The 14137-nt window shown below is 41.0% G+C and overlaps 2 protein-coding genes across 2 annotated transcripts; one reads left to right on the top strand and one right to left on the bottom strand.

Annotated features, from left to right (window-relative positions):
• Positions 1-481: 481 nt before the first annotated feature.
• LOC102713429 (cysteine-rich receptor-like protein kinase 15) lies at positions 482-6088 on the top strand. The gene is made up of 6 exons (XM_040519998.1): positions 482-1319; positions 3467-3625; positions 4640-4807; positions 4902-5133; positions 5576-5729; positions 5810-6088. Exons 1-6 carry the CDS (start codon positions 482-484, stop codon positions 6086-6088), a joined length of 1830 nt encoding a protein of 609 aa, XP_040375932.1.
• Positions 6089-12524: 6436 nt separating this feature from the next.
• LOC102713150 lies at positions 12525-13596 on the bottom strand. Its single transcript, XM_006645794.2, has one exon. It carries the CDS (start codon positions 13544-13546, stop codon positions 12821-12823), a length of 726 nt encoding a protein of 241 aa, XP_006645857.1. The 5' UTR covers positions 13547-13596; the 3' UTR covers positions 12525-12820.
• Positions 13597-14137: the final 541 nt, after the last annotated feature.

Below are 14137 nucleotides of genomic sequence, written 5' to 3'. Positions count from 1 at the left end.
CTTCTAACCTTATGATTGAATTTAGTGAGCTAGTTTCAGTTAAGGCCATGAATTAAGGGTTATGCATCAAGTAGGCTTTTTCTGGAAGAAGATGTTTGAGTGTGGAACGTATTTGGAAATGTTAGCCATGACTGGTGTATGAGCTAAAAAAAATTAAAAATAAAGTACTTTGGGCACAAAAAAGATGCTTAAATGCTGGACAAGAAAAAGGAAATAAAGTTTTTTTTTTTGACGGAGGTATATAAGTATTAGTGTGGTTGTGTACGGGGCAAGAGTAAAATTCTTCCTTCAAACAATGGGCGTAAAGTACCGTGGTTTTTGACCATCTTGACTCATGAAACTTAAGCTAACCAAAGGAATGGATCTCGATGGTAGTATGAATTAACTAACCTATGGAATCAGAGTGCTATCCGAGCAACCGATCATGTTTATTAACCCCGTAGCGCAGCCAGCCGTGCATGCTCGCAGTACATCCGTAACCATGTCAGTCCTCGTCCTACTGATCCTACTCTCGCCGGCATCGATTTCTGCCGGAGTGCAGACGCTGCAGGCTGCTAACTCTGTCACCGCGAGGTCCGCGAGCCCTTTTTACTATAACTGCAGCGAGACCGCCGGCCGGTACACGCCGAACAGCACGTTCGGATCCAACCTGAAGGCCCTTGGTGCGGCCCTCGTCGCCGGCGCCAACGCGACGGCGACCGGCTTCGCCTCCAGGACGGTCGGCGTTCCGCCCGATTATGTCTACGGCCTCGTGCTCTGCCTGGCCGAGCACGCCGCCGGGCCGTCCTGCGCCAGCGACCTCGCCGCGGCGTTCCGGTTCGTTACCGGCGAGCTCTGCCCGTCCTACAGGGACGTGACGGTCTACTACGACAAGTACATGCTCCGGTTCTCCGGCGACGACTTCCTCTCCACCCTCAGCAACGAGCCGGAGTGGTCGATCTATAACACGAACAGCGTGCGGGGCGGGCAGGCGGCCGGCTTGCTTGCGGAGAGGGTGATGGAGCTGATGGACGCGACGGCGACCTACGCGGCCAGCTCGCCGAGCCGGTACGCCACCGGCGAGGTCGCCGTCGGGCCGCCGGTGCAGGGCGTGGAGAACGTGTACGCGCTGGTGCAGTGCACGCCCGACCTCACCGGAGACCAGTGCCGGAGCTGCATCGTCAACAGCACCGCCAGGATACCAATGTTGTCGGTTGCGTCGTTGCTCATCACTACCGAAGTTGGCGCGAGGATTTTTGGGGTACGCTGCACCGCTCGCTACGAGACGACCATCTTCTTCACAGAAACAAACACCACCATCAAGCTCCCCATGGCCAAAAGTATGTTCGCGAATGAACTTTGTTCAGTTGTTCTGTTGGTATCAATTCATTATTTGCATAGCAAAGGCAGTATGATATGTGGTACTGCATTTATATCACGCACGTTAATTAGTTTATTTTTGAAACAACCGATACACTTCAATATAACAGTAGTATACTTCGGTTTTGACCGAGACATAAGATAAATGAGATTTGCTTCAGTTCAACAAAAAGTAACTAGAGGTATCGGTACCTTGCGGTACACAATCGTTTTTTATCGTTGGATCTAACAGTGTACATCCTATTCAGCTAGATCCAATGGTTGGAAATAATTTAGTACCTCAAGGTACCGTTACCTCGAGGTACTTTTTGTTGGACCGGAACAAATCTCTAAGATAAAAGATAGTCTGACGTTTATAATCGCTATTTCATGGTACAAACAATAGATTTACTACCATAATATTAAAAAATATACTTTGCAAATGTAAGATGACTAACTTTCATACCGAATTACCCCCCCTAAACCCGTAAACCCGAAAACCAGACACCGTTTACCCTTAACTTTCAATCTGGCCAAATTACCTCACTCGACCCAATCCAAAGCGGTTTTATCATACCTGGCGTACATGTGGCACTACAGTCAGCATTTTCGTTTTTTTTAATGATGGGGTCCACCTGTCATAGCCCCTCCAATCTCTCTCTGGCGAACGGCGGCGAACCTGGGCGAGGGAGGTCGGCGCGCACGGCGCCGCGGGGCAGAGGCGGCTTCGGTGGCAGCGGCGGAGGCAGCCGAGGACGCTGGCGACGCGGAGCGCGTTCCGTTTCTTGCTGGCGAGCGTGGACACGACGAGCGCCGCGGACGCCCCGGGCGCGGCGGCCTCAGCGGGGCCGTTCCAGTTGAGCATCTCCACCAGGTGGTCCACGACGGCCGCCGACGTGCCGACCCGCCGTAGCGCAGCCTCCCCGAGCCACGGGTTCGCCAGGACGTTGACGAGGATCTCGACGCCGATGCGCTGCTCGTCGTGCGACCCGCCGACGATGTGCTCCTCAGCGAAGGAGACGAGGTCGGCCGTCTAAGATGCTCCCGTCGGGCGGAATCGACGGCAGCAACCGACCGACGGGGCAAGAGGTGGAATCAACGGTGGCGAGCGGCTTTCGTGGCGATGGGTGGATCGACGGCGGCGGGCGAAGTCGATGGCGGCGATCGGCCGGCGTGGCAACGGGCGGAGTCGACGGTCGGATGCAGCGACGAGCAGCTGCGGCTGAGCGAAGCTAACTGCATGGCTGCATGCACACAACGTGCAGCAGCAGCCAACAGCAGCAACCAGCAATACGCAGTAGCAGCCAGCAGTGGCGATGCGAGCAGCAGAAGCCATCCGCCGGTCCGTGCGTCCTCCGCCTCGCCGAAGTCCTGCCCGCCGAGCCACACCGCCGACCGCGTGATGCACGCCGTCGCCGACGCGGGCGTTGCGGAACCGGAGCCGGCTCGTCGACCTGTCGCCGCCGCCCACCACCCGCCCCCGCGTGGTGCCGTGCACGCCGACCGCCCGCCGCCCTCGCCCCTGTTCGCCGGAGAGGGAAAGGAGAGGGAGGGGTTACGACAGGTCGGTCCCACCATTAAAAAAATACTGACTGGACTGCCACCTGTACGCCACGTATGATAAAACCACTGTGCATTGGGTCGAGAGTGATAATTTGCCCAGTATTAAAAGTTTAGAATAAACAATGTCTGGTTTTCGGGTTTAGGAGGTAATTCGGCCGACCCTTATAATTCAAGGGGGTAATTCGTACTTTTTCCAATAACAAATCATATGTGGAGCATAAGGGTCTTTCAATACCACACTGATCCGAAGGAAAAAAACAAACATTCCTGAACCAGTTTTGTTGCATATGAGTCTTTCTTCCCTAGCAAGCAATTTTAGAACTGTATATGTATATGAGCACACCGAACTAATGCAATGGTACAACCATGTGTATCTGCAGAGGGATTGAGAACGCAGATCAAGATCATCATTATCGCGTTATCTGTCATCTCGGTACTGCTCATATTTGGTTTTTTTCTCCTTAAACAAATCAGAAGTAAGTGCAAAGATTCTTCCCAACCAAAACAGAGATGTGTCCCCTTCGTGTTACCTGGACCTGACTGTGTTCGCAATTTGAGACAACAGAGTCACGGTTGCATACGGAGCTAAAACTTTGGGAGAAAGAGATCATCAGTGAATGCGACGCAGGATTTTCGTTACACAAATTTGCTGAGATAAAACATGCGACGGATAACTTCTCATCTAAACTTGGAGAAGGCGGTTTTGGCCCAGTATTTCAGGCAAGTCTGAATACGCACTGTTAACATATTTTATATCCAGACATTGTAATGTACTGGCTATGTTCTTCTATCGACGGAAGATGAATGCTGAAATATTATCTGATTTTTATAGTTATTTAATAGTGTAATCGATGAAATTAACTAATATAAAGCTAAAAATCTACTTTAAAAATGTTTGAGAATAAACTTTTATATAAAATCTTTTAAAAAAACATAATCTCTTCTTCCCAAAATAACTTTATCTTCAATCAGCACATAACTACCAATGCAAAAGCTAAAATACTAAAAATACCCTCCATCTTATTAAATTCCAATATAATTATTCCCTAGTTTATGTGTTCCAATGCATTTATTATTCGTTAGTTTATCTGTTCTCAATGCAATGATTATTTAAAAAAATGAACTTATTTTAAGATAAACTAAAATGGCTAAGAACCTTATTTTAAAACAGAGCTGGTGTCGTTTAATTTATTGGAAATCATACGTGGATAATATGGTATAAGAAACCCAGAGTATTCTTTTGTGCGTAAGTCTTCACAAAAGGAAAAAAAAATCTGGACCTCGAAGGATAACCGCACATTTGTTTTTAAATGTTTCATCAATGTAGGACATTCTGTACCATGTTAATTTGCTCAATACTATCCCGTCCCAAAAATACTTTACTTGTCTAACAATTGACCATCCATCTTATTTAAAAAATATTAAAAACACATAAAATAGTAACATTTAAAATATTATTTATGTTTTATGATCTAATAACAATAAAATATTAGTTATAAAAAATATTTAAATAAGACAAAGAGTCAAACATTGTATAAAAAACTGAATGAACTTATTTGGGGATGGAGGGAGTAATTACGAAAATAATATGTGCAGTATACAAATATTATATTAGATCCTGCACATATGTTGTAATTTAATTTCTCTGGCAAAATACATAACAAGAGTTGATTTGTTTCCGTACGTGAAAATCAGGGAACACTACCGAATGGACAGGAGGTGGCTGTCAAAAGACTAGCATTAAGTTCAAGGCAAGGTCTACTGGAGTTCAAGAATGAAATTAGACTCATCGCAAAACTCCAGCATATAAATCTTGTCAGACTTCTAGGTTGCTGCATCGAAAATAATGAAAGAATGCTTGTGTATGAATATATGCCCAAGAAAAGCTTGGACTCCTCAATTTTTGGTACGGCTACACATTGATGAAATTTCTCATATATTCTTACATGTAGTAAAATCACGGTATTAAGTTTTGTTCATTTATAATTTTTTTACTGTAGGAGCCGGTGAAAAGTTGAGTTGGTATGTTCGTCGCCGCATTATTGAAGGAATAGCTCAAGGGATTCTTTATATTCATGAACAATCAAATATGTGTGTTATCCACAGAGACCTGAAACCCAGTAACATTCTTCTAGATAACGAGATGAACCCAAAAATTTCTGATTTTGGGATTGCAAGGATCTGTACTTCAAATATGACAGAATCAAATACAACAACTGTCATTGGAACAATGTAAGCCCTAAAAACTGCGTACTTTAACATTCCACTCTTAATCAAAAGTTTGGAAAATATTACGACATGTAGGAAATATTACGATTTTATATGCTTTCGGTCAAATTTTAATTCATCTATTATGTTATTCTACTTTGCTATATATGAGTACGGAGAAGGTACTTTATTAGGATTGATGAGTGCATTTCACGTTGTAAGTGCAAATTAATTAATAGGAAAATTTTACGATACTCTAAAATAAATCTAAGTAGAAAATTTATTCAAAATTTTAATACCTCGAGGTATAAAGTATCTAGAGATATCAACTTTTACTTTAGAAATGTGATAACTTTCAGTATTTTCTTATGATTTTAAAATTAATTGCTCTAATCTGTACTGTCCTCCAGCCACTTATGTCTTCAGTTTTTATTCTCGGATTGATTATATATATATATATTTGCAGTGGTTACATGGCACCAGAGTACTTCTCCCACAGAACTTATTCAGCAAAATCAGACATTTTTAGCTTTGGTGTGCTGGTTCTGGAGATCATAAGTGGAAAAGTAGCCTTTGGATCCTACCAAATTGATGGAAGATCGCACGATCTAAGAAGATACGTGAGTGAAGATATCACTAATTAAGACATTAATATCCTCTCTTGCTTATATACATTTGCTATATATGATCTTGGTCACAGGCTTGGCAACTATGGAAAGATGAAAAGTGCGAGGAGCTCGTCGACCCTTCTTTATCTGAGGAGAATGAAGGAATGGATATCATTAGGTGCACACAGGTTGCACTTCTTTGCGTCCAGGAGAGAGCAGAGGATCGACCCACTATGCGTGAAGTTAATGTGATGCTAAATAGCAATAACATGACACTGTCTCTGCCTACAAAACCAGGTTGTCATGACACAGCTCCTGATACCTCAGGGGCATCGCAGCCAACAGATATGAGTATTACACTGCCCAGATAGTTCTCCAAAATATGAGTGTGTATGTGTGTGTGTATCGCCTATTTCATTTTATCATTGTATTTCACCGAGGACAGCATGACCTCTAATTCTTTTTTCTTTGGATCAAATTTGTTTTGGCAATGTGGAGGGTATTATTTAGCCCCATTAAAATTTGGGGAAGTTTAATTTATGAGACTTTAACCTTTTATTATTATTTTTTTGCAAAATTAATTTTTCACATTTTGCACTAATCATTCTGCCCTCAATGGAAAAAAAATCAATTACTTCTGGCAACTACAGCTTTTTATAGAATCTCCAGAAGTCAAAACTTCTCCCAAATGGCACTAACCTTCTGAGAATTTGGAGTTATAGAATCCAAAAAATAAACTAGAAGTCAGAAGCTGAGAAACCCGGCTTTTCTATATTCTGAGAAGCTGACTTCTTACCAGCTGCTTCTCAGAATCTTGAGTTCTCCCAAACAAACCCATAATAGGGATTAACTCTCTATCTAGCAACCTTCAAACTGATTTCTCTATTTAATTATTTATCTAATTTGTGATCGAATTATATTACCCCTATAGGACAATTATTCTATACTACATTTCTCACCTCAACCAAAAGCTGGTCAAAGGGTTGTGTCAACCCTATTTTGGGCATCCCCACATGTCTAAACTCACTCCTAGCCTCATAGAAAATGTGCAGTAACAGTATGGTCATCTTGCAGTAACAACGTCAAAAGATAGTTATGAGGGATCTACTTCTTTAAAGCACTTTTTACAAACAATGAGGTACAAATATTTTTTAAAGAATAATATATGAGCAGAGAGATAAAGTTGTTTTAATTTTGAGATCTTAAGATTCATCTCTCGCCTCATAGCAATTGTGTAGTAACACTATCATTATGCAGTAACGTCACATCTTATATGCAGTAACAACATCGAAACATAGTCACGAGAGATCTACTTTTTTGAAGCACTTCTTTTCTAACAATGGTACACACATTTTTAAACAATAATATATGGTCTAAGAGATAAAGTTGTTTCAAGTTTGAAATCCTAAGAATTACCCCATGTATCATAGAAGAAACTGTGTAGTAACAATATTATTGCACAGTAACAACGTCAAAACTTAGCCATGAGGGATCTACTTTTTAAAGCACTTTTTTCTAACAATGGGGTACTAAAGTTGTTTAAAGTTTGATATCTTAAGAATATCTATCAAGCATACACTAATGCTATGGCAAATAGTTGCACAATGACCTTGTAACTTGTACGTAATAACGCTTCCTCGTCCTCGCAATTAAAGCATGGTTCCGTATGGATGTCACATGTACACTACCATGCAAATCAAAACACATACTAAATTATGAATATAGTTGCTTAATGTAATAACACATTATACTAATATTATTGTGAATTGCAGTAACACATTATGTTGCTATAAAATATATGCATAATTACAGTAATATCGTGATAAAAATGCAATAATATAGGAATTGTGACCATGAGCGTGGCTCATTGCTAATAGTCTATTTTTCTTTAACCATACGTTACTGTAAAACTTATAAGTTATTATAGTTTTGCAGTAACGTCACAATGAAAATGCAGAAATACACAGTGTGGCAGCACTACTAGTATGTGTGAAGAACTAAAAGATTGTATCCCCAATCTTCAGAGAGCAATATCTCTCGTGTCCTATATTATTTTTAAAAACCGTTTTCAATCCAATGCTTCAAAAAGTGATTTAAAAGACTAGACCTGTCTTGACTATATTTGATATTGTTACTACAAATTAGCCGACGTGTTACTACATTTTTGCTTTCATGTTACTGTAATATTTCAGACAGACGGAAGTGGCAAGAGCTGAGTTGTGGTGGAATGTCAAAGGACATGTTTGACTGGTAGAAAAGCACTTTGACCAAAGCGGGAGGGGTGTTTTGGGCCCTTGGAAGGGGGTGGGAGGTGGGTTTGGGTTAAGAGAGAAGGAGGATATAGAATAGTTATTCCGTACGGAGTGAACTTCTATTTGAAATAGTTTTTTTTGTTGTTGCATGTGTAGGTATCTCTTGAGGCCTTGGGAGAGTATTGCCGATGATGGATCAAAGTTGTCTTGGGAGTGGTCAACATCCATACATCACGATATCATGTGGGGTACTAAAGACTAGAGGATAATGCACTTGGTGATAAAGTTTCAATATGGCATATAAGAGGGATTGTATGCGTATAGTAATAAGAAGTTAAATTCGGAAGGAAGTCTAGATATGGGAAGATTGATTGTGTTATAGATAAACATATATTGAATTTAGTTAAGGAAAGGTTTTCCACGAGATTGCGAGACCTGATTTGTAATAGCTAAATACGTGAGCTTTGCACAACCACGTTGAGGTATATATAAATATCGACTGATATGCCCCAGTATGTTTTTTTTTGTAAATTTTAGATGAGAGAAAATTAGGGTATAGCCTAGATTTCGATTTTACATTGACAGTTTGGCAAAGAGTGCTATAGGTGCACTTTGTAAACACTAGTTGATGCATTAAAGTCAAGATAGTTTAATCTACATCTTCGAGTTTTATCTGCTAGTGTTTTTTGGGTCCTGATACGGTCTAATAATAGACAAGGAGGTGACCGGTGGGGTAGTGGCAGTCTGACTGGAGACAAACGGGTGGTCTGACCAGCAGCATAGGAGTAGTGTGACCGGCGGTAACAGGGTTTTGTCAAGTTCTCCCTAGATGCAATCTTTTATTTTGGGTTCTGGTTTTTCCTAGCATTCAACTCCCATCTGGTAGGTTTGTTTGGTATTACATTTAGAGTGTCTTATGGTCTATTGCATTGGATTAACATTCTGTGCCAATTAAGCATGTTCGCATTCATAACGGAAAAGGGAATTCATAATGGTTACTAAAATAAATTAATGATGGATTTTGTTCAAATAAAACAAATAATGATGGCTCCACTTTGATGGATGCATAAATTCTTCGTTTGGTGTCACCATATAAAACTCACTTGTTATCTTAGAAAAGGAATGCATTTGCATTATTTTACTATGTATTTTCATCATGCTCAATCTTATTGCAGATCAATTTAGCATACTCTAGATAACGAGTCGGAGTAATCGTCCATATCAGCTTCAGTTTAATCATGAGGGAAACAACATTGTTGCATGTAAGTTTCTTATGCTGATATCATTGTAAATTTAGTCGAGCCTTGTGAATGTTGGACTCTAGATTATAAGTGGTAAATCGTATCTATCCAATATTGTCCCATTGACACTCATTCGCCATTCAGCTCGTCATTCAATGGAATTACTTAAACATATACGCATAATTATTCATTTTTATGCAATAAGAGTACATAATTTGTGGCACAATTCAAGTTATTAGAATGGACCTCAGATGCTTTTGGACCAATGCCATTTGTGACGCTTAATCCCATTATTTTTTTGTTTGTAATTCAAAGTGGGTGCAGGTAAAACTACTGAGATCAGTTTATTTTATCCAATTGGTAAATTGAGCAATGAACATCTGCTGTACTGAAGAAAATGTGAGCTATGTACAAAGGCAGATTTAAGAAGTACAATAACTGATTGCAAACTTGGCACTTGGATTGGCCATCTTTCTCTATAGTGAGTTATAGCAACTATTTTTCTTCGATAACTCAAATGCTTGCATGTTTCTTGACATACTAACGGGTACAGGTACATTTGAAGGTAAAGATAATTGTTGGAGTTTTTTTATCATCCTTAAAAAGTATCTCGACGTACTAAGAATTTTAGTGTAAATTTTTGGTATCTTAAGATACTAACCTTTTTACACTAAAAATGGTGGTACCTTGAGGTGCTTTTCTAAGAATGGTAAAAAAGCTTTGCATTTGGAAGTTAATAGGTGCTCGCCATGGTTCCTCTAAAAACACTGTACATGGATCTAAGCAGGTGAATATTTAAGGAGAGTTCCTATAGGGTTCCTTTGGATATGTAGGTTGGAATTGGTAACTTGACTGATAAAAAACTCAAGGAGAAACACTGTATATGGATGTGTTGTTCGTCTATTAACTTTTGAATTCATACCGTGTACCTGAGATAAGCAATGATGCATATATGGTTCCGCTTTGCATCGTCTGAAGAAGATATGCACGTGTCTTGATGGGCCTATTTTTACTGAAATGATTTTTTAAAATATTTTTATCAAATGAGATGGTCTTTGTGTTTCACGGTATCGAAGAGAATTTTTTTTAATGAAAACCTATACCCGAGTAACCATATCATCAAATAAGAACATTTAAGCTATGACAGTGACCATGATATGGAAGGAGTGGTGTGCGTGTATGGTTGAAACTTTGTTTAGGTTGTCCTTTCTCAAAATATTTAGACGCGTTCTTTGGAGACCGATAATGTTGTTGCATTGCTCGGATCCACGACAAACATGGTGTCAAACATATTTGGGTATCCTAGCGTTAGCATAAACACGTTACCAGTGTCCTACGGGTAACCACGGTATATTTTGTGTGATGTAGCATATCGAAGTTATAAAAACTAGCACCTGCTGATCGAGATGGCTACCGATGCTATTATGGCAGAAAGTCTCAGCGTCAAAGTATGCACTAATTGTAGGATCGAAACAGAATTAACCACGTCTACAGGGGGTGAATGGCAGGTAGAACCAAAACCCAAAAATATTTTAGCGGAAATAAAAGATTACCTCTGGTTACGTTGTTCCTGATATTACCTATGACACTGCCAATCTGTTTATGCCGCTTCTGAGATTAACTTAATCGTGCCGTTCCTATGCCGTCAATCAGATCGTCGAGATTCAGAGAAATACCGGTAGATAAAAGCAGAATATGTAGATTGAATGCTCTCAACTTTATTCCTTCAACTGGTATTTACAAAGTGCACCAACAGCACTCCTCCTCTCAAAATTGTTGATCAATCAATAACTATTCAACTCTAATTTTCTAATTCTAAATCTCCAAAAAAACATACCGAAAATATACCCTTCGGTACCTATTTATAACAAAAATAATATATCTCTAGATTATATTTGACTCGGTCCCGAGCGCTTGCAGTCGCGCCGCCGAAACCGACTCCTTAACTTTCCAGAGAATCTATCAAAAACGGACTCCATCCGATACTGACCATGTACGTACGTTGCACGTACAGACTCCATGCATGAACCAATCGATCTCTCGTACACGTACCGGACACAACCGATCAAGCCACCCAGCCACGTGACACGTGCACGCCTAGCCTCCAAACCAAAGCAACGTACTGCACACCACAGCACGGTCACGTATATGCATGCTACAGTACCTCGCCGTACTCTAATATATATATATATATATATATATATATATATATATATATATATATATATATATATATATATATATACCTCTCCAAATTTCTTCCGTTTCCTTCGCGAACACGAAGACTCCACGCATAACTTGTGAACCCCGTTACACATCCATCCCCACACGGTATCCCTCCAGCATGTGTCATCTCGTATTCAACATCGTCATCCAGTATCCTCGATCGTCCGGAGCTTAGCTCCTTCCTGAGCTTAGTCATGATCCCATTGCCATTGACCGATATTGACCTCCGAGAATCACAACTTTAGTCCAACCGTGTCACATGACATCCCAACCATCCAGACCTCGGTTTCTCCCTGAACTTAGTCATGGTCCTCACCAGCCATTGACCACAGTTGACCTCAAGTCACCTGCACACACAAAGACAAACCAACCGCTTCCGGGCACAGATATCGCAACCTGACCCACATTAGTCACACACACTCATACCAACACAATAATTGTTTACAAACTAAATCTATCACTTTACAAGCCAATTGTTCATCATAAAATATAGATCATGACTATGATCTTACACTAATGAATTTTTGTACGGTAGTGTCGTTAATGTTGTCGTTGAAATTGGAGATTATTTTTCTTATGTTCTTTTTTGGAGTCTTGTAAAATATGTTTCAAAAAGGGCCAAATAGTCAAAATGTCAAAATCATTGCTTGATTAGGATATTAACATCGATATATTTAGTGTGATAATGCAATTAGTGACTACTACTTGGTACGACTCCCTTCCAGCGCTCCAAGCGATTGGGCAATTAGGGTTACCAATTTTGCACGTTGGATTTGGGCGTCCACTCGTCCTCTGTATTTATATCGCTGGTGGGAGTCGGGGGTTTATCTCGTATTTGATACGGAGTCTGATTCTACCCATCACCAAAACAGACCCCTATTCTATCTCGAATTTCTTGTTGGATTAGGAGTAGGACACGGTAGAAAATCAGTTATGGTGGATTACGAATTTCATAAGCCGGTCTCTATCTCTAATTTCTTTTATCCGATGTCTAACTGAATAAATCAACCAGCAGTCACCACAAAAAGTTTGTTGTAAGGTCTGTTAGGGCAACAAAGCAACAACATGACCAGTGTTCAAACAACATGTTGAGAAAATGTGCAAGAGGTAATAAGTCATTCATGTGTGTAATCAACTGCACCATTCTCTCCTAAAATCTATCATGTATTTTTTCTGACTTATAAAATCTAGCAATAACAACTTCTTAGAAGATTTACAAGGAGAAGCAATAGAATATGATTATGGATGCCAAACAGGTCTTTGGTACGCACAAATATCATCTTGTGACTGCACTGCAATGGACTTGTCTTCCTCTCCCCACACATATGTCATGTTCATCGTGAGAGAGTAGGCACAAATGTAAATTTTAAGGTCAAGATGACAATTAATCGGCCCAGTTGTTTAATGAATCTGACTTTTGCAGCCTAAATTGCTCATAGAACTTTGCAATGAACTCCTCAGCCTGCCTGTCGATTGCATTGGAGCTGTAGCCACCATCCTCTGTCGTTGGAGAATCCTCCTCTACCTCCTCTTCTTTTTCATGGGAATAATTGCCCAGCTCCCGTAGGTCCTCGGTGGATGAGTAGCGGCTGGTCACGCCCTCGGTCCTATCGGGCGACGGCGGTGGGTAGTACTCCAGCTGCCCATAGAGGCGGAGTGGGCGCATGCCATCGACGAGGTTCTTCCATGAGGTGACATCACTGGATGATCTTGCCACAATGTCCATCGCTTCCTTGTCCCCATTGTTGACGCCGATCATGTCAAACTTTTTCTTGTCACCCATGGCGGTGGTGACATCCATCTTCTTTGTGGTGGTGCTGCTGCTGAAGGACATGAACAGCGCCTGAAAGAGGCCGAACACACCTCGCTTTTTGGCTTGCTTCTGGCATCGATTGGAGGAGGCAGTCCTGGATATGGCAATTTCGGTTGGCTCCTCCACCATTATCTTCTTATCGCCATCGGTTTTTTCCATGACAATGGTAATCATTTCATCAGAATGGTTCAACTCTTTAGCACCATTGACATGCTCCTTCTTCTCCTCCATGCTTATGCTGGTATTGATAATCACATTGTCGACATTGGTCATAGGGAGAACTTGTTCTACCTCCATGAGAGGAGAAAGAGCAAGATAGAGGAAGGCTCAAGGCCTTAGAGGGCAAAGGTTCTCCAAAGCGAGGAGTATTGCAAAAATGGGAGTTTTATAGATGCATGACACGCCGTAGCAGTTGAGGATGTAGTTTGCATGTGTTATTTTTAGCTCTATATTGTGTGGTTAGTGTGGCATCTATTGGGGGAGGGTGAGGTTAATTCAAGGTGCATTGTGAGAGGTCCCCCATTCATGGCTCAATGTTGTTGAGAGGATATGCTTCACATCGTAACAGAGATTTTGAAATATTGTGGCATGCATCCTGTAGATATTCTAGCGCCAAAGTAAAACTAGTGATGGTATGACCGAAGTATAGCCTATACGAAGTTGCTACATATTTGAAGTGTTATTTGTGTGGAGAAAACTGACGTTTTTTTGGCATTTTTGTGTGTCAAGATCCATGCAAAATAGACTGCAGTGTCTGTTGTCTTGGAGACACGGTAGGGTGGAGTCAATTTGGGCTACCACTTATGTCTTTATTTTCTCAAATTTTTGAAATTTGTCCTTGTCCCATCCATTTCTTTCTCGTTCTTTCTATTCTCTTCCTCCATGTCT

Source organism: Oryza brachyantha, chromosome 1 (assembly GCF_000231095.2).
Source record: "Oryza brachyantha chromosome 1, ObraRS2, whole genome shotgun sequence".
NCBI lineage: Eukaryota > Viridiplantae > Streptophyta > Magnoliopsida > Poales > Poaceae > Oryza > Oryza brachyantha.
Note: the sequence above shows the minus strand (reverse complement) of the source record. Positions and strands in the feature narration are given on the sequence as shown.